The following is a 19,611-nucleotide window of genomic DNA, read 5'->3' as shown; positions in this document are numbered from 1 at the left end:
GGTTAGAATAGTAACAACCTGATGCCTTACGAATGTCAAGCTGCCAGCGAGAAACCTTTGCTGATCCTACCCGTGCCCATGTACGCCCCAGATGAAGGAAATCACAATTTCTGAGGACAGGATCCAGGCTGCAGTCATGCTTACGGTCACCCAGAACGTTCCAACAATCAACTTGGGTAAAGGCTTGTTTCATTTCTTCCCCCTTCGCCCTCCTTCCTCCATGGCACAAGGCCACACACCTCCATGTGGTTGCCTCTCTTACCGGTACAGAACGGCACAGGATGTGGTTTGGGGGGAAATGTCAGCTTAATTCAACCTGGCTGTACCATGCACGGTTCCCTATCTTGTTTCGTGGCTCTTCTGAGCCACTTTCTAGTCTGCAGTCACTGAGAGCGCACGGAGAGGAATGTAAATGCTGGACTCTCAATACTTGTGTGTGTTGAAAGACCTAGTGCCACGAACTCACTCCCCGTGATCTCAAATGCATGCTTTGTCCTTTTTGAGGGATGTTCCTAGTCTCTTTTTGTTAAACTTTCCAGGTGAATTTACTTGCGTGCCATCCCAAAGTGACCAGCAATTAATTTAATTTTAGGAGTTATGAAAGATCCTGTTTTCCTGACTGCTTAGGATGAAAACAGAGAATTAACTTTATATGTTCGCTTGGCTACTCTGTGCCCAGTTTATATGTGAAACGTTAGTCCGGGTGTCAGTGGGAAGTTTATTTTAGATAGTGATTAATATTTCAGTCAGTAAATTTTGAGGAAAGTGGATTTTCTTCAGTAAGGAGAAAGGGCTTCAGCTAATCTGCCAAAGGTCTTCAGAGCAGGGTCAGGGGTTCCCAAAGAGGAACTGATTGTATTGGCTGCATGGAACTTCTGACTTGCTGGCCTATCCTGTAGACTTCAGTCAAGGACCACAGCATTCACCATTATCCAAATCTCCACCTCCACCTTCTGGCCAACTCCATAGATTCTGTGCTTGCCAGAATTTAAGGGTAAATGTATTTAAAAGTCTCTCTCTCTCTCTCTCTCTGAATACCTTTTGCTCTTGAATATCTGATATGTATTTCCCATTGGCTCTAGTTTTCTGGGAAAATAAAACCCACAAAACTCTGTCTAATATACCCAGGAGTCTTCCGAAGAATTTCACATGGTTGTGCCCCAGTATCCTTGGGGACTAGTTTCAAGACCTCCTTTCCTTTGAGTGTCTGCAGATGCCCAAATCTTTATGTTAAGGGTATAACATTTGCATATAACTTGTACATATCTCCCTGTATAAAGTATTGTTGACACTGTTGGTTATACTTAATGCAATGCAAATGCTATGCAACTTATTGTTCTTTTACTCAGAGGGCAATGACAAAAAGTGTGTGTGTTCAGTACAGATAGTTTATGTCCCCAGGCCACGGTGGGTTGACCTCATGAATATAGAACCAGCGGATAGAGAGGGCTGACCGGGATTACTTTTCGGTTACTTCTCTGCCTTCCCTTCTTTCCCAAGAGTTCTCAGAGCTCATTCTCTTCATCTTCCAGAAAGTTGGTTCTACAGCTCGCTCCCTGCAGGTGCTACAGTTAGAACACTTAAGAGCCATTAGGTACTGGCACAAACTTGATGGTAGAGTGCATTCTGCAACAAGAACCTTTTTTCATTTTTCCTAAATGTGTTCTTTATGAATATCAAGGTCACTTACACGAACCACCTCTTTCATAACTGAGACCATAGACTTGCTGTTAGGCATTGTCAGATGCATGTGTAGCTAAATGAAATAGCCTTGACTTATATCTGAAGTTGTAGTGCCAATGTGGGGCCCAGGGAAGCTTTCCCAGGGCGACTTGGTACACACCTGCCAAAGTGGGTTCTATAGATCAGTAGGAAGCTAGACCTGAGTCTCAGTTTGCCCTAGGGCAAGGCTAACCCTTAGACTCCCTCCTATTCCCATTTCACTTTGGGGCCTGTTCCTTGCCTTTTGCAGGAGACAACATTAATAATTAGATATCAATTTGTTCTGTGTTTATCCTCAGAATGACTAATTCAGTTTTTTTATTAGCTTTAATTCAAAATCATTACAGAGTGTGGAGTTCTAGTCTTGTGAAAGCTGCTAACTTATTATAGACTGTTAAGAAATGCAAGTTAGTCAGGCATCTTTAAAGTACTGATATGATTAGTTACAGGGATAAGCCTTATTTAGTTCCCTGTATATGTTTACAAAGTCAAACTTAGAACAAATAGTGAGAAATAAAGTTTGTCTAATCAGACATACCTAGGCAACCCTCATACTTCAGAGATCTGCAGAATATGGCATTAAAAAGCATATTATATTTGGCAGAGACTCTGAGATCCTAGCAGTAACCCAAGGTCTCCAAAGAAGATTATGAGACACCACGATGTCTCCACCTGGACTATGATGACGCTGACCACTGGGCTAGATGCCCCAGTGCAATACCTGCTGACAGGACCCGGTCCAGACTGTGGACAAACAGCAGGACATTGGAGAATTGATTGCACCACTTTTGTCTAGACAAAATACGGTCAGTCTTTTCCATGTCCCTCTTTCACAGAAAAATAAAAATTCACCTTATGGGCCTGGCTTAGACAATAAGACTGATGTTCTGGATACTTCTGCCTCCAATGCTATGGAGCCCTGGGTAGAACTCACTGTATATGGACTCTGGTCCCTGTCATTTTTAATAGATTCGGAAACTATTTGGTTTGTATTCAGGTATACTTTATTTATCCTTCTGAGATCACTGATAGTATTAATACCTCGGGCAGTTATGTCAGTTTAACAGTGAAAGGTATCCAGATTCTTCCACAAAGCTATTGCCAACTTGTTAGCTCACTCTGAAGCTACCATACATGATTCTCTGCACAGCACAATAATATACATGCTTCTAATCAAAGCTTGTAGTTTTTGATAGGACTCAAAGGCATGAGTCTAGTCCTTTTGTTTACAGACACCTGTTATCTCCTCTTTTTCTAAGTTTTAACTTCTGTTCCTAGTTTGAACTTATCTCAATAGGCTTCCACTTGGCTGGCAGATACATCTAAGCACCAGTTGCTGACTACAACCTGCTCTGAATGGTGATGAGCCCTGGACATCCTGAAAGCTGGTGTGGACCAGTCCAGCTGATATGAACACTCCCTGTCCCTTCAATAGAGTCTGATGAGTACTCCATTGCCTGAATTCCCCCACCCACCCACCTTTGGCTAGCCTTTCAACCTGCTTGGGCCCTGATAACAATGCCCCAATGTCAGCTTGAAGTGGCTGTGGAAAGGAACATGTCATCCCATACTCCCTGCCCAGAATAGGTTGAGGCTGAGTCTCAGTAGTTTACCCCGAAGCAATACCTGGTTGCAGGAAGAACTACGAATTGAGATTACCCGAGCATCACCCAAGAACAGACCATCCAAAGAAATGCCTAACATTCCAACCACTGTAGACAGGATCACCTTCCAGCACACATTCACCAGGACACTCCCAGACAAATGTCAGTCAATCAGGGGTCCTGACCCTTAGAAATCTCTCATCCCAACCTTTACTACTATAAAAAACCAACTCTAACTGAGCTCATGGCTCTCCATTTATTTCAATACATTGGACATGCAGAAAGACTGAGTTTTCAAACTTGCATAAAATAAAGGCTCTTTGCTTTTACATAAGGGACTCGGTCTCCTTGTTGGTTTTTGGGGGACTTCGCAGATTTGGGCACAATAGTCAGATGACCAGTTTTATCAGTTTGGATAGCAGATAGCGGTTAAAATTGCCACCAGTTTCTGGTCACCTGATGAATTAAAGACAGTAGGGGAAATTTGGGTAGTGAAGAGATTTTATTCAGCATCTTTTTGGTAACTCTATGAGACTTTATCTTGTCTTTGCGCATACTCTGGATAAAACAAAATAAAACCCAGACCATATTTTCTTCTAAAACATATATTGGATCATTTAAATGAGAAATAAAAACTAAAGCACAATAATTATTTAAGCCATTTGTAAACTATACCCAAGCTGCCATGAGAAGGGATAGAAGGGATAGTGCTTGCCTCGGTTTGTACTGGCATTAGCTTTGTATCATGATGAAACAGATAATGTTAAAAAAAATCTGATGATTTCAAAGACCTTCGGTCCTTGCTTCTTTACTCAGTGTTATCATGATCCATTGGCTTGTTTACGATATGATATTGTGACTATTAACCACATTACCCACAATTGCTGCAGGCCACCAGGACTTGGTTAATATAATTAGAAAACTTTAAGTTATGATAAACATCATAAGCATTGACTGAAACGGCATGGACTAGACTACTTCTTAGAGCTTTAGAATTAAAGCTACGCTTTCTGTATATCAAAACAGCTTAAAAGGCCCTGACTTTCAGAAATGTGCTTCCTCTTATCCCATAATCCTTAGAGTATTTCCCTGGCAATTCAGCAAACCCTTAAAACTGAACAAAATTAGGATTTTGTGCTTCTATGTTTATAGAAAGAGTCTATCAGACTGACAAACTTGATAATCTTAAAAAAAAACTGTTCTTATTTCAAAGGTCCAGAAAATAAAGGTTATTTACTACATAGGCCGAGACTTCTTGTTAAGCTGTTTGTGAGATAGCAAATTAGAAAAGCATGCCAGAATTAGCGGTTACTCAGGCACACTGACGCTGGGCCTTTCATTCCAGCAGAGCGCCTGTTCCTCAGATTATATCTGGTAATGTCCTAAAGTGTAAACACATTTCAGTTCAAAAAGATGCTCAGGTCTTAGACAGAAAATGGACAGAGCTTGCTGGGATGAGGCCAGCAGATTTATCTCTCCACCCTTTTAGATGCCTGTGTTCAGGGCTATTCTTGGTACCTTCAAACTCTAATATTTGAGGAACTGAAATTCTGAGGTAGAATGTTTTTTTTCATTCTCCTGTGCACAATCCCATTAATCAAGGGGCGGTGCACTGGCCAGCGCTAAGGCCTGTCATTTGGGCAAAGTCATGGCGACAGAGCAAAGCTGAGCATATGCACGTGGAAGCTAATTTCACTCCCAGTGTGTCAAATGGAAGAGAAGACACACGTCATGAGGCACATGGAGCAAAACACCCCCAACTCTCTGATAGAATCTGCACTTGCAAAGTAGAAGCTCCATCCATGTTCCTCAATAATTCAAGTAAAAGTGGTGGTAAATCTTCCCCCCACTCAGTTCCTAAAGTATCATTATCTCCAGAACAGAATGGTGCCTACAAACTTAGAAACGGCAGTATCCCCTGAAGTGTGTTTCAGAGACAGAAGGGAACCCGTCTGGTAATGCTTTGAGGGCGTCCACATGGGTGGGCAAACATACGCCGCTCTGAGCAGAGGAAGTGGTACGCCACAATTTCTTCATAAGTGCGAGGTCTTTATAAACTCATCCGCATGGGGGCTGTTTTAAATAGAAAGAAAATGACACACAGTCCCCAAGCAGGCTTCCTAACCATTTGAAGAGGGCTGCCACTTTCCCAAAACATTAGGTTACTGTGGGCGAACTTTCCAAAATTGTCAACAATTCCATTTTTAAACTCGGTTCTTCCTCCCAACCCAAGACAGATGCCGTACAGCCCAGAGCATGTTTGGTCTGGTAGGAGACAGGAATTATTTTTACTCTGCTGACTCCTACCTGACAGTGGAAGACATACTCTGGTGTGGTTTTCTTGAACTTCATGTTCCAAACCAAGGCCACTCCATCTGGTTCATGAGGAGCGTCTTCATTGTTGTTGTAGGAAGCCACCATCAGCTCGGGGTACTAAATGAAAGAGGTTACAAGGATTCATTACGTTCAGATGATGATGTAGGAGTCTTCTTCTCCTGCTACTCCTGCATCTCTGTGGTCTACATGTGCAATCAGTCTACATCACCACAGCTGCCTCCTTAGTGTTGGGATTAAAGGCATGCACCACCACCGTCCGCTTTTGTTTTCATTCTTAAGGGCAGAGATAACCTAAATGAATTTCCTGTCCGATGAGGAAGGGTAACGAGACTTCTCTATAGTGCCTGTCTTGGACTTCCCACAGCCTATGCTCACCTACAACCTGTGGTCAGGACAAATTTGTAAAGTACACATTTGGCAAGTTAACCTTGGTTTGACAATTGGTAGTTAATTGATCACGGCTTTCAAGGAAAACCCCACAATGTGTAGAATCCTTTCTGGTATGCCTTTCTCTATTGCTCCTGTTTAAGATCTTGTGCCTTTCCTTTCATCCATGAACACTCTCTACCCATGAAGTACAGGCAATATCTCTGTACCTAGGATTCTGATCTCATGCTCACTGGAAGATCCTTCCGTGTTACTTATTAACTCGCCTTTGAGACTGAGTGAAGATACTAAGTCCTCTAGACAACCCTAACCATTTATCTCTCCCTTGTCTCTTAGCACCCTTATGTTTTATGCCCCTATTAAAGCACTTGTTCAATTGCTTTATGTTCCTTTCTCACTGTGTATGTCCCTAAATCACAAGCTACTTGAGTATTAAAACAGGGTGTTTTGTTGTTATTGTGGTTTTATCTCTGAACCCATAGTTAAATGAATCCCAGCATATGATGTGATAAGGTTAAAAAGTGTATTGAATAATTATAATTTCTTTAGAAACTCTTTTATTTCAGTAACTCTGGAATTGCATAAATATTTTCTTTGTTATGAAACACACAGTAAATAAATTCATTGATATAAGAGGCACAATCAGACAACAATGAGGAAAGCTCTAAAGCAATGATTCTCAACCTATGGGTCACGACCCTGCTGGAAAAACTTCTGTCTCCAAAAACATTTATATTATGATTCATAACAGCACCTGAATTACAGCTATGAAGTAGCAATGAAATGATTTTATGGTTGGGGTCAGCACAGTGTGAGGAACTGTGTGAAAGAGTCGCAGCATCAGGAGGGTGGAGAAGCACTGCTCTAAAGGCATGTTGAAGATGTCTTCTTGCCCTACATGAATCCTGCTTTGAGTGTGATCAAATAAAGGGAATGAGACTCGTGAGTGATGTCTCAGTTAGAGCACATGTCGCACAAACGCCAATCTCACCTGGGCTTCTCGTGAGAGTCCCTGTTACCCAACAGAATTATTACAGCTCCTGAGAAACTCTTCTCAGACATTATCTAGTTTTCTCTTCCTGCTCGCTATGCTATGTATATATTCAAATTGAACAATACTCAAATAAATGTGAATGTTGACTTTTCCTTCATATGAACCATAATTAAACCTAAGTCTTCGATGTGGCTTTATTCATTCTTTCAGCTACAGAGAGTTATAGCTCACTGGTTGCTTCAGAGGAGGTATAGGCCTACAACACATATGGATGTGGCCACCGAGGGAAGTCATCATTCTTTATTAGAAAATGCGCCTTAGCAGATGAATCAAAGCCTATTAAGCAAGGCCTTTGATTCAGAGCCCATTCAATGACACTAACATCCAGATAAACACAGAAGTCTCCAGACTGCCCATCTGAAGTTTAACTATGTCACATGTGAAAAGGCAAGTCTATAAACACCGACACCACCACCGCAGGGGCCAGAGAGCAGCCAGATGTGTCTGGAGTAGCATCCCACAGCTTCACATCTGGGTCTCATCGTTCACACCCACTTGCAGATTTTCTTTTTTTTTTTCCATCTAAAAATATTTTAACTTGTTTGGCTTTTAAGTTTCTGCAGCAAACAGGCCGTGAGCTAGTGAAAACACCAGGACAATGCCTTTGGCAAAGTTTCCTATAACAGGGATTACAAGGTGCAGAGGGACTGACATATCTTATCTCATGCAGACTGCTATAAAGGTTTCCTCTTTTATGTCTTTTTAAAAGGCTATTTGTTTGAGCATGACTAGTCATATTTACTCATTAATGAGTTTCCAAGCAATTATGGAAATTTAAATGTTTAAAATTATGCTTTTAACAATTGTGAAATTTCTGCTTATTTAATTACTCATAAGGACTAGATTAACATATATTTAACTTAGAGAAATTTTATCCAGATTACTAGCTTTACTCTCAAGTCTAGGTCTTCAAGAGAAACAGAATCTAACATTTCCTACAGAGAAAAGAGGCAGCATGTTTTAAGTGGGCCTTATGTTTCAGTCATTGAACTGGGCAATGTCTTCATTTACTTGTTACTCATGAGTGTATAAAGAAGGTAATGGTTTACTCATTTCTATAGACAAGGAAGATGAACCCTTGGGAAGTGACATGTTTCAAGTCATATTGCTCATGCATGACAAAGTGAGGAACCCTATGGAGGCCAGTTGAGCTCAAAGGGCAACATCCCCTTCTGCCCACTGTGGCTTTGTGTCCAGTGCTGTCTGTACATAAAGAAATGGTGGCATCAGATGCAACGTGGGACAAGAATATTCATGTTAACATATTCTATCTATGGGAGCCCACCTATGGCTAGTGCAAAACAAGACACAATGGAGGAAGAACATCAGCTCAGACACTAAAGCGGAACAGTGTGTGCGAGGAGGGCAGTGCCATCAAGGTTCTGTAGAAGCGTGGGCCTGTGCTGAGGGTGGCATGGTGAAAAGCTACACTTGTTAGGGGTGGGTGTTTCAGGGAGACAGCTGGTGGGGACATCTGAGAAGCAACAGTGGTGACTTGTGGGCTCTAAGGAGAGAAGGGAGATTGCCAGCTGCGGTAGGAGGAAGGTCAGTGAGGAAATTCTTACTGAATCTGGCTGACCCACAGGACCCTCTGTTGGCAATTGTTCCATAACACATAGATGCCCAGTGTCCCAGAGAAGACGAATAGCAGAGCTGATACTTGGCCAAAACAACCTAATAGTGTTCTTTAACTTAGATGCACATTTTGAATGGGACTATGTTTTATTGGTGAGGTTCCTCAAACTGCTCCCATGGTTGTTTCCTTCTCTGAGTTGCAGGTCTTTACCTCTTCCATGGATTCCCTGTTTACTGTATTAGCTTGCCAATAAGCTCCCCCTTTTTACTTGATCTAGCCAGAAGTAAAATTTTGTTAAAAATTATTATTATTAAAGAAGAAAATGTTCAAAGAGCATTAATTTATAGGTTTTGTGAAGAGATGTAAAAGAAGAGAGGGTGAGAAATACTCAGGGCATTTTCACAGAAGTTCCTGAGTCCAAACATTTTTGAAATTTACTCTGGGGAGTGGAGAGTAGGGGTCATTTTTGTTGAATATTAATGCCATTATGATCACTACTCTAACAACTATGTCACACTTACTGAGTGCTTCCTATGTTCCAGACACTTAAAGCACTCAGTCAACTAGAGATAATGGTTTATTTAATACCCACAGAAAGCATGAAAGTTAGGTATCATCATTTATCAACACTTCATGGACAAGAAAGTTCAAGCCAGTAGAAGTTGGGAAATTTGCAAAACATGTAACTATACAAAAAGTACAAGAGAGTGAAATTAAAGTGATCCAAATAGGAAAATAAGTTAAATTATCCCTATTTGTAGATGATATAATATTATACACAAGCGATACCAAAAATTCTAACAGAAAACTTCTAGATATTATCAACAAATTGAGCAAAGTGTCAGAATAAAGAGTTAGTTTACCAAAAATCAGTAGCCTTTCTATATGACAATAATAAATATGTTTTGAAGGAGATAATACACATACTACTATCCATACTAGTTTTAAAAATATTAAGTAATAACGTTAACCAAGGAGATAAGAGATTTTGTGGTGGTTTGAAAAAAAAAATGACCCCCCAAAGGGACTGGCATGATTAGGAAGTGTGGCCTTGTTGGGGGAAGTGTTTCACTGTGGGAGTCAATTTCTTGTTGTCTGCAAGATGTAGCACTCTTAGCTTCAGCATATCTGCCTGTGCGTTCCCATGTTCCCCTTCATGATCATAACAGACTGAACTTCTGAAACAGTAAACAAACTATCCTCAATTAAGTGTTTCCTTGATAAGAGTTGCTGTGATAATGGTGTCTCTTCACAGCAATAGTAAACCCTAACTAAGACAGAAATTGGTACCAGGAGTGGGGCATAGTTTTGATAGGCCTGACCATGTGTTCATTTTGAGGAATTTAGACTTTAGTACTTTGGGTTAGGAAAGCAGTGGAATGCTTTAAGCACTGCTTAATGGGACTTACTAGTAGGAGCATGGAAGACAATGGCGCTGATTATGATTTGAAATGTTGGGAGCTGTTCAGAAAAGGATTTTAGCATGTTGCCTAAAAATCATTCCTGTGATATTTTGGTGAAGAGAGTCACTGCCTTTTGCTCTTGTCTGAAGAGTTTACCTGAAGCTAAAGTGAAGAGTTTCGGATTAATTCCATTGGTAGAGGAAATCTCAAAACAGCCTAGTATAGACTTTGTCATGTGGCTATGAGTGGTAACTTTAATGAAGATATATTATGACAAGGAGCAAACTGAGCAAGGAAAAATATTTGAGAAGAAAAAGAACACCAGAAAGTGGAATGGAGCTAAGTTCTTTGTCCAAGGAGATAAACAGATTAAGAAATGGAATAAAGGGAGTGGTGACCTCAGGGCAAGATCCCATTCAGCTAAGTTTCCAACTTGTGGAAAGGAATTAAAGAAAGGCTTAGAGCTGGGTGTGGTGGTGCATGCCTTTAATTTTAACACAGGAAAGACAGAGGCTGGTGGATCTCTGAGTTTGAGGCCAGCCTGGTCTAAAGAGCAAGTTCAAGGCCAGCAATGCTTAGGCAGTAAAGAAAAAAAAAAGAAAGCTGGTGAAGATTGAATTAAACAAGGGAGCCATGTTCCAGCCTGTAGTGGCATTTCAAATGTATTTTAATAAAGACTGCCTGAAGATCTGAGACTAAGACAGTCTTACTGGTCAGCCTTACAGACCAGATTATGGTGACACACACCATTAATACCAGTAGCCACCCTAGTTGCCATAGAAATTGGGTGGTGCATGCCATTAATCCCTGTGGTGCACACTTTTGATCCCACCCTAGAGAGGAATATAAAGTGGGGCTTGAGAGCTTTTAGACACAGTCTCTTTCTGCAATTCCAGGAGACAGGATCACCATTTCAGACTGAGGGTGAGGGAAAAGCCGGTGGTTGGCTGTTTTTTTTTTTTTTACAGATCTTCAGGTTGAACCCCAATTTCTTACCCTGAGCTTTTACTAATCGTGTTTCACCAGCCCCAGCAAGCAGCAGAACTTGGCCAGGTGGTTCTGGATTTAGATTTAAAGATCGAAAAAATGGGTTATTGAAAGTTGCCTTCATGCCTAAGGACAGCCACTGAGGCCAGGCATTTGTCAGAGGTTGGCTGAGGCCGGGCATTTGTCAGAGGTTGGCTGAGGCCGGGCATTTGTTGGAGGGGACCCTGAATGTAGACCTAGTAGAGAAGCCATTGCATGAAGCCACAAAGGTGAAGCCTGCATTGCCCTGGAGAAGCCAAGATATTAGAGATGCCAGAGCTATGGGACATCTGCCCAGGAAATCTGCCTAACAGGGAGGCAAGCAGTCCAAGAGAAAAAGTGTGTTGCAGTCAACAAAGCTTAACTGAGTTGGGGATATGGGGAGTGTTTTGACATTAGACATGGAGATGCAGAGTTTGGAGTTTGCCACAGATGAAAAACTTCCAGCACCAGGCATGAAAAACCTTCTTTCAAGTTGTCGATGAGAAGAGTGCAAGAAACTCCCTGAACAATATAGTCTACTGCTATTGCCGTTGGCCGTCTCTCTGAGGCTGAAGGCAACCTCTATTGCTAAAGACAACATGCGCTTCAGACACAGTATGAAGGGTTTTAACTGGGTCCGACACAAACACCTCTTTCCCAAGGACTAGCTTCTGTAACACCAGAAGATGCCATGCAAGCTGCTGAGGAAGGGAAGCAGTCAGTCGTCTGACCAAGTTTCCATGCCTATGAATGACAATGACTAGTGACACTCACATCTTAGCTGTAACCAACCGCTGCCCAGTTGGATGGCACACTTAATGTGAGGGAAATTGTGCCTGCCGTGGAAACCTACTCAACTTCTAAGGGCTTGTGAGGTCATGGATCTTAAAGAACCTTCTAACACCCGCTGACTAATCCAACTTCTGTGTTCTACATACTTATAATTATACCCACAAACAAGTGTAGCTCTCGCATCTCATCAAGGAAGCTTCTCTTTGTAGCAGACAGAACCACTACAAAACACTATGACTGGTCCAAATACAGCTGATCATGGGCTACCTAGATCCAGTTGCTGTATTTACATCACAACTCCTGCATCTGAGGTTTGGAAATCGAGGAAGAAGGGCAGAGAGATTGTAAAAGATGATCAGAAAAGGAGACTATGTCCTCTAGAAGGGAAAGGGAAGCTAGATTAACGATACCTCAATATTATGTCTCCCTAAACAGGAGCTGAACAAGACAACACCCCCAGAAATGCTGCTGTGAAAGAAGGAAATGTCATGGTGTCACCCCTACAAAGAGCTACAGGTAAAGTGCAGAGAGAGAGAGAGAGAGAGAGAGAGAGAGAGAGAGAGAGAGAGAGAGAGAGAGGAGAGAGAGAGAGAGAGGAGAGAGAGAGGAGGGAGGGAGAGAGAGAGAGAGAGGGAGGAGAGAGAGAGCGAGAGAGAGAGAGAGAGGGAGAGAGGGAGAGAGGGAGAGAGGGAGAGAGGGAGAGAGAAGAGAGGAGAGAGGGGAGAGAGGAGAGAGAGGGAGAGAGGGAGAGAGGGAGAGAGGGGAGAGGGGAGAGAGGAGAGAGAGAGAGAGAGGAGAGAGAGGAGAGAGCGGAGAGAGAGAGAGGAGAGAGAGAGGAGAGAGAGAGGAGAGAGAGAGAGGAGAGAGAGGAGAGAGGGAGAGGAGAGAGAGAGAGAGGAGAGAGAGGAGAGAGAGGAGAGAGAGGAGAGAGAGGAGAGAGAGGAGAGAGAGAGAGGAGAGAGAGAGAGAGGAGAGAGAGAGAGAGGAGAGAGAGAGAGAGGAGAGAGAGAGAGGAGAGAGAGAGGGGGAGGAGAGAGAGAGAGAGAGAGAGAGAGAGAGAGAGAGAGAGAGAGAGAGAGGATTTCATCCCTAGGGATGAGGCCCCTGAAAGCATCTTCCTGTCAACAACACCACATAGGTTTAGCAAGCTGTACTTAGATTTCTACACATTCATACGTAAGAAAAAAGGGAACATAAATATGGGAGAGAACAGATTGGGGACACAGGGACGTGAGAGGAGGGAGGAAAGACAAGGAGGAGATAATATGATTACATTTCAATTAAAAATATAACTAATGAAACATATAAATAACCTTTACAAAAGGATAAATATGCTAACTCTAATATGCAGAGACTAGATGTAGAGAGACCGTCAAGGACTCTGTTTTCTAAGACAGGCAAGAAGGAGAAGAAGGCATGAAGTGTTTGTAAACTCCAAGTGTCAATGACTTTGAATTACTACTAGAAGGGACTCTCTTTCAATTCTATAAGTTTGACAGATTTCATAACCAGACAAGTTTTTAAAGATTATTCAGGTTGGCGTCTTATGTGATGGCAGGACTGTAGGTGTCTTTTTATAGGCAAGGTGTACATATGTGTGAGCAAGGTAAAATCTGACTTTATACACACCTAGACACTCTGATACATGGGCTGTGGACAGCATTCCTGTCTGAACACTGCTGAGTAGATTGCAGAAGAGAGAGTAGAATTATGCAGGTCTCTCACGTTTCTTTCCCACCAGCTCCATTTCGTTCACACAAGAAACTCTCCAAGGCGTATCTGGCACCATTACACACTGAGCTTGTGTTACACGCTTATCTTTTGTCTTAATATCACCAAATGTGTCTACAGCAATTCAGAAATCCCCTTCGTCTCAGAAGCTTGCAAATCTAGTTCTTTGAACCAATAAAACGATTAAGACACAAGAATTACTGATTCTAGTTTTTTGAAACTCTCCATAAAAACATCTTACAAATCCCTTCCTACAGTGTAGACAGGCAGGTTTCACACACACACACACACACACACACACACACACACACACACACACACACAGAGAGAGAGAGAGAGAGAGAGAGAGAGAGAGAGAGAGAGAGAGAGAGATATGAGGCAAAGGAAATGTAGTCCTTCCCTGGCAGTATTTCTATGCTTCCCAGTTTCACTCCATTTGACATAAATGTCACGTGGGAAGAACCATGTGTGGAAACAAACCCATGCAATTGCACACTGAGGTGAGGCAGGACCAGCCCCACTGCTGATATACCAGCAAGTCTCTTCAGGGAGCCTTAGCAGCTGACTTGGGAACCACTAACAGTTGCCTTGGTTGAGGAATGTGTCCGATAAAGTTCCTGCCTGAATTCCTGACCGTGAATAAGTGAGCACACCGAGTGAAGTGTTTCCTAAGGCTTGGGTCTGATTTCTCTGCACACCAGGGTGTGCTCACAGACCACCCACACACTGCAGAGAGACTGGGTGAGCTTGGCTGTCTTGGTCTTTGGACAACAGAGCTCTCTGTGTGCTGTTGTTTGATGTCAAAGAGGATTCAGGAGCAGAGAAGCCCAGCTCACTTGGTGGTTGCTGACAGGACAGTTCTGGGGATTGTACTCTCCTCCCATTCCCAACAGGATTAAATGAGACTCTTGGTAGACTTCTGTTGCTTATCTCCCTACGTTACCTTCCTCTCCTTCTTTGCCTAAAACACAATCTTCTGAGATGCTGTCTGACTGGAAAGTGACCCCTACTTACACTGAATTCATATAGTACTTGCTGTTTATCTGGATCCCTCTGCACCTTCAAGCTGTTTACGTTTCAGCTTCAGAAGCAGCTCTTCGAGGGAAGCAGCAGTTCAAGCTATGCAGCAGAATATTGCAAGGCTTGTGCCCAGCTCTGCTGTATCCTGACTGAGTGATTGTTAGCAAGTTACTTAGCATCTATTGAGTCTCAGTATCTTCAGCTAGAGTGACTACCTTGTAAAATTCTCTTGAGGATAAAATAAGATAAAGTCTTCAAGGCAGTTGATATAATGCTTGGCACTTAAATTATAGAGATTAAAAACTAATTCACTACATGGCTCAAAACTCAGACCACCTACATTCAAAGTCTGACTTCACCACAACTAAGTTGTGTGCTTTTGCACACGACTGAGCTGCTCAGTGCTGGGCACACTGATTTGCATGTTGTCAAATGGTTGGGTTGTCCACTCATCAATCTGACATTTGTTTGCCTATTTTCACTTCAAATATTAAGTTTTGGGTTTGGACTTTCTTTTGTCTAGGCAAGAAGGAGCTTTATTTCAGTGAATGAAATGGTTATATTTGTATTCAAGGAGGACTGTTTCGTTATACATCCCAAGGAAGAACTGAGTGGACATGCACAAAGTAGGGTGTACAGTTTTGAGTTTTTTTTTAATTTGTTGAAAACCAGGTCTGTGCAGGGATTAAAGTGTGCACCACTATGTCCAACCTAGTTATAGGGTTTTTAATAAATCAGGTACAGGAGATGTAAGATTGCTAAAGATATGCATAGAAAAGTGGACTTTCTTGCTGAAGGACTGGGTCGGGAAGATGAGAGAGAAGTTAGTTATGCTGTTGATGAAAGTTTGACATTAGGTCCTGGCGTGTACTATGATGTCTTTTATACATTCAGATAACCGAGTAGGAGAAAGAGGATTGGGGCTATATGGAATGATGAGTTTATGACTAGTTTGCAATTCTCTGGGACGCCTGTATGGATCTGTTTGATGTACAAAGTCGAATCAGGAGGGAGAATGAGTAGGAGACAGAGCTGTAGTCAAATGGCTAGCCATGGAGAACTCTGGGTCAGCGAGTGTGTCAAGCAGAAGAGTGGGAGGCAATCTGCAAGGGTCAGAGAATCCGAAAAGAGTAGCGAGAACTCGGTGGGAGGAAGTTATTTCCGAAAGTACAGGGAAGACAACCAAACTGGCGGAACCAGAGGTCAGTTAACAGTACCCATAGGACTCGAAAAGTAGGAAATTAGTGGTGACTACAATTAGAAACGTTTCCTGCATAGAATGCTCTGGCTGTTGGTTCCTGGGAACATGTTAATTAATAAGTACAGCTATCTGAATGGGGAATTAACCCCCAAACTTCAGAGAAATGTGAATAAAAAATGAATGGGCAAAAAGAAGAGAGTCATAGATTAGTAAATACATCTAAAATAGGGGAATAACTATTTTATTTTTAATACAAATGTCATGAGAACACAAGTCAAGTTTGTCCCATCAGCAGTAATTCTTACCTGGAGAGACCAGTCCATACAAGTGACCACTCGATGCTTGGACCAATGCTCATCATAGAACTGACGAGAGAAGGAAAGGTTGGCTCCAGCCTGGACATCCCTAAGGGAGTTTAAAGAGCAGAGGGAAAGTGAGCTTTCAGAACAGTTTTGGCTCTACCAGGTCCTAGTGAAGCAAAAGCATATAATACTCTCAGAAGGCAGAAGGTCAATCTAGGCAGCAGCACCTGATCCTGAGTAAATGAATTCAAGATATTCTTCCTCATGAAAAGCTCTTCCGCTGGCTCAGAAAGCTTTCGGCATTTGCTCTGAGCCTGGCGTAAAATGTCCAAATTGTTTCAGGCTTTTATCTTAGTGAGTCTTGAAGCGTTTTTCTTCCCTTTAGTAGACTCTAGTGCAAAACAGAGTTATCAAAAATTCCCTTGGCCAGCAAGGGGGCTCAGCAGATCAAAGTATTTGTCTACAGGCCTGATGTCCCAAGTTCAATTCCCTGACCCTGTGGCTGAAGGAAACACCAACTCCTAAAAGTTTTCCTCCCACCTCTACTTGAGTAACCACACTCTTACACACACTAAGATTAAATTAGTAAAATTAGATCTCCCTGCAATTAAAGGATCATAAAACTACAGGGCATTGTTTGATATCAATATTACCTTGTATGTTATTAGAGCCACAGTGATAGACATGCTTCTCTCTGTGACTTGGGATTGGCTGTAGTAGCTGTCTCTAGGAGTGGCAGTAGGTGATTATTTCCGCCATGAGACTGGTCTGGTGGAGAGCTGGGCTGTCTCAAGCATGCTCCAGACATCCATGTCAGTCATGGGCTAAAAGAGCATTTTGTCTCAGAGGACTGCTTGCAATTTGGCCAGTGTTTATTTGGTTAATGTTCAACTGGCCTTGGTACTGCCTTTGAAGAACTCTGCACTTGCTTTAAGGATCTGTGCGCTTAAGTCGAACCCCTGTTCTGTGCCAGTAGCTACTGGGTGTGTAGAAGAGTCTGCCTACAGTTCTTCAGTTCAGTTCAGGAAGCATGTCACCCTTCCTCGGTTCACTGTAGCCCACTACCTCACCTTGGTATGGTTCGCCTCTGTAGCTCTTGTTCGGAATGAGTAGTCTGGTTCAGAAAGCCTCTCTCTAAGCTCCGGTCTGCTGACATGGTATGATCTCCCTTTCTTTCCCGTAACTCGTACACCCTACTAACCCTATGGAAGCTCCAGCACTTCAGGGAAGGGGTGCATGCAGTTTCAGCCCCTTAGAAAACCAGGATGGTACTGGGCCATGCACTAAGATAGGGAGACCTTTAAAATCAATGAGTTGCTAGAAATGTCTTTTGTAAAAAAGCAAACATTGGTAGAGCATGCAAATTCAAGATCCTGTTTATCTCTTCTGGGCAGTGAAACGATGACCACGTTTGAGAATGTTAGCAAAACACTCTTGTGAAATTCGTTTTCATGCCTCTGGTACGCTCTTTTCAGTATCCTCAATGTTGATGTCACACTGTCCTTTACAAATGCATCTGATGGAGACAGAGGAGGAGCGGATGGGGGCGGGGGGGTTGAAGAGTGCTGGGGTAGGGAACAGGAGGAGAGGAGGGAGGGGAAACTGACTGATATGCAAAATAAATGAAAAAAATTAATAAAAAGAATGCATTTGAATCTCAGAAGTAATAATAAAAAAATCATATCTGGTGCAAAAGGCAAGTGATCCTACTTTCATGTCTTGTTTTCAGACAAAAGGTGTCTGTAGCTACAATTGAATTGTGTTTGTGTCTTAAGTGTCGTATAAAGCGCTTCCAGATATCCCATGGGGATGGCTGGCAGTTCCTGCCCTTTCTAACACGTACATCAGTCGCAGTCACAGAGAAAGTCATATGCAGTCCCCTCCACCCATTTCTTTGGCTCCTCTTTGTTTATTTTATATGTAAAATCTTTTTGCCATATGTTTTCTAGAATGTCCATATGCATATGTAACACAAACACGATCTTATAGGACCAAAAAGAAGATGAATGTTCCAAACTCTTGTTTCTCACTTCTGTGACCATCTAGAACTCCTGTTAATTTTCTCCAGTTTCCCTGTTTGTTTAGTCAAGACGACACAGTCTAGCAGATCTACCACACATCTCTGCGGGCTGCACAGGAGAACACTTTCTCCAGGGACAATGCGTGTGACTCTGCTTGTCTCTGGTACCTGGCCTGGGCTCCAGATATCAAGTTCAAAAGAATTTCCCAGGGTCACATGATAATTACAGGGAAACGCTAAACCAGAAGTTAAAACCAATGCCCACAGTCAAAGCGGCTTGCTAAGTTCAATCCAGAAATTTGCTAGACTAAATAAATGTGTTTACAATCAGTGAGTAAAGCCGGGCTAACAGCACTGGAGAGCCGGAGAACGGAAGGGCACTTGAGCCCAGTACACGACCAACTTGGGCAGACTTGAGAGACCCCACATCCCAAGAACACTAAAGGCAACAGAAGCACCAATTCATCACACTGTGTTTTTCCAAATGCATATAAGCAACGAACCCATCTTTCTCCTCCAGCTCGCGACCGCTGTAGTCAAAAAAGATGTCAGAATCCTCAGCGAGTGCTCTTTCAATCACCCGGATTGTTCGGTCGAAGAAGATGAGGAATTCCTCTGAGTGCAGGATCTGCTGTTTTTCTTCCTCTGTCAACTCCCTTGGAGGGGCTTTTTATGCAAGAGAGATTGTTAGGGAAGGAAAAGGGACAATTAGTAAGTGTTCTAGAGAAATCCCACCCGTGAAAGAGTTTGCTTATCCAGAAAGATAATGTACAAGAAAGCAAAGCGTTGTTAATCAGGATTAAAACTGTCCTCATGACAAAGGTGTTGTGGGATATTTCAATTGTACTCTGACGATCCCAAGACTGCCCCAAAAAGTTATACCTTGAAACCGGGTGGAGCCAGTGACTAGCTGATGGAATTGGCCATAGAGAAGCCAGCAATGTGGATAGAGTAGACAACCAGGAAGGAAAAGGTGGGGACTAGAGTTTGTGCTTCCTTTTGGTTCTGCAAGGAGGGAAAAGATGTATCTCTTGTGGTGTCTCTGGCCCAAAAGCAAGGTCAGCTGGTTGCTACACAGCTTCTCTGAGGTAGCATGTTTTTACCACAGTCTTTGACTCCTGAGTCTTGTTGATAAATAAAATGATAAAGACTTAATTTAAACCCACATATCACAGCCATGGCAGAGCTAGCTGGGTAGCAGGACAGGAAGCCCCACCAGGCTGAGGCCTGAGGAGCCATGGGACAGTGGTGCTGACTGAGGGTCATGGGGCAGCAGACGATAATTAAAGTATCACAAGATCCAGGTGCAGCCACTGAGCTGACAGAAAAACACCAGAAAGTGTTTGTAACTATCCTCCCTGAAGATTTCACGTCTCATCTATCTGCCATTTTGAAGAATTAAAAATAATTACAAATGAGAATAGATTGGCATGTTTTAAGTTATTCATTCTAAA

The 19,611-nt window shown here is 42.5% G+C and overlaps 1 protein-coding gene across 5 annotated transcripts in view; it reads right to left on the bottom strand.

The window, feature by feature from the left end:
• Nucleotides 1–19,611, bottom strand: part of Dync1i1 (dynein cytoplasmic 1 intermediate chain 1) — a 292,628-nt gene that overhangs the window by 93,775 nt on the left and 179,242 nt on the right. For all 5 annotated transcript variants that reach the window (XM_075953462.1, XM_075953459.1, XM_075953461.1 and 2 more), the window contains 3 exons: nucleotides 18,661–18,823; nucleotides 16,141–16,240; nucleotides 5,634–5,759 (listed from right to left, as the gene is read on the bottom strand). In XM_075953462.1, the coding sequence (XP_075809577.1) occupies nucleotides 5,634–5,759; nucleotides 16,141–16,240; nucleotides 18,661–18,823 (389 nt within the window). The remainder of the gene's footprint in view (nucleotides 1–5,633; nucleotides 5,760–16,140; nucleotides 16,241–18,660; nucleotides 18,824–19,611) is intronic.

The sequence above is a fragment of the Microtus pennsylvanicus genome, chromosome 19, assembly GCF_037038515.1.
Source record: "Microtus pennsylvanicus isolate mMicPen1 chromosome 19, mMicPen1.hap1, whole genome shotgun sequence".
NCBI classification, from domain to species: domain Eukaryota; kingdom Metazoa; phylum Chordata; class Mammalia; order Rodentia; family Cricetidae; genus Microtus; species Microtus pennsylvanicus.
Note: the sequence above shows the minus strand (reverse complement) of the source record. Positions and strands in the feature narration are given on the sequence as shown.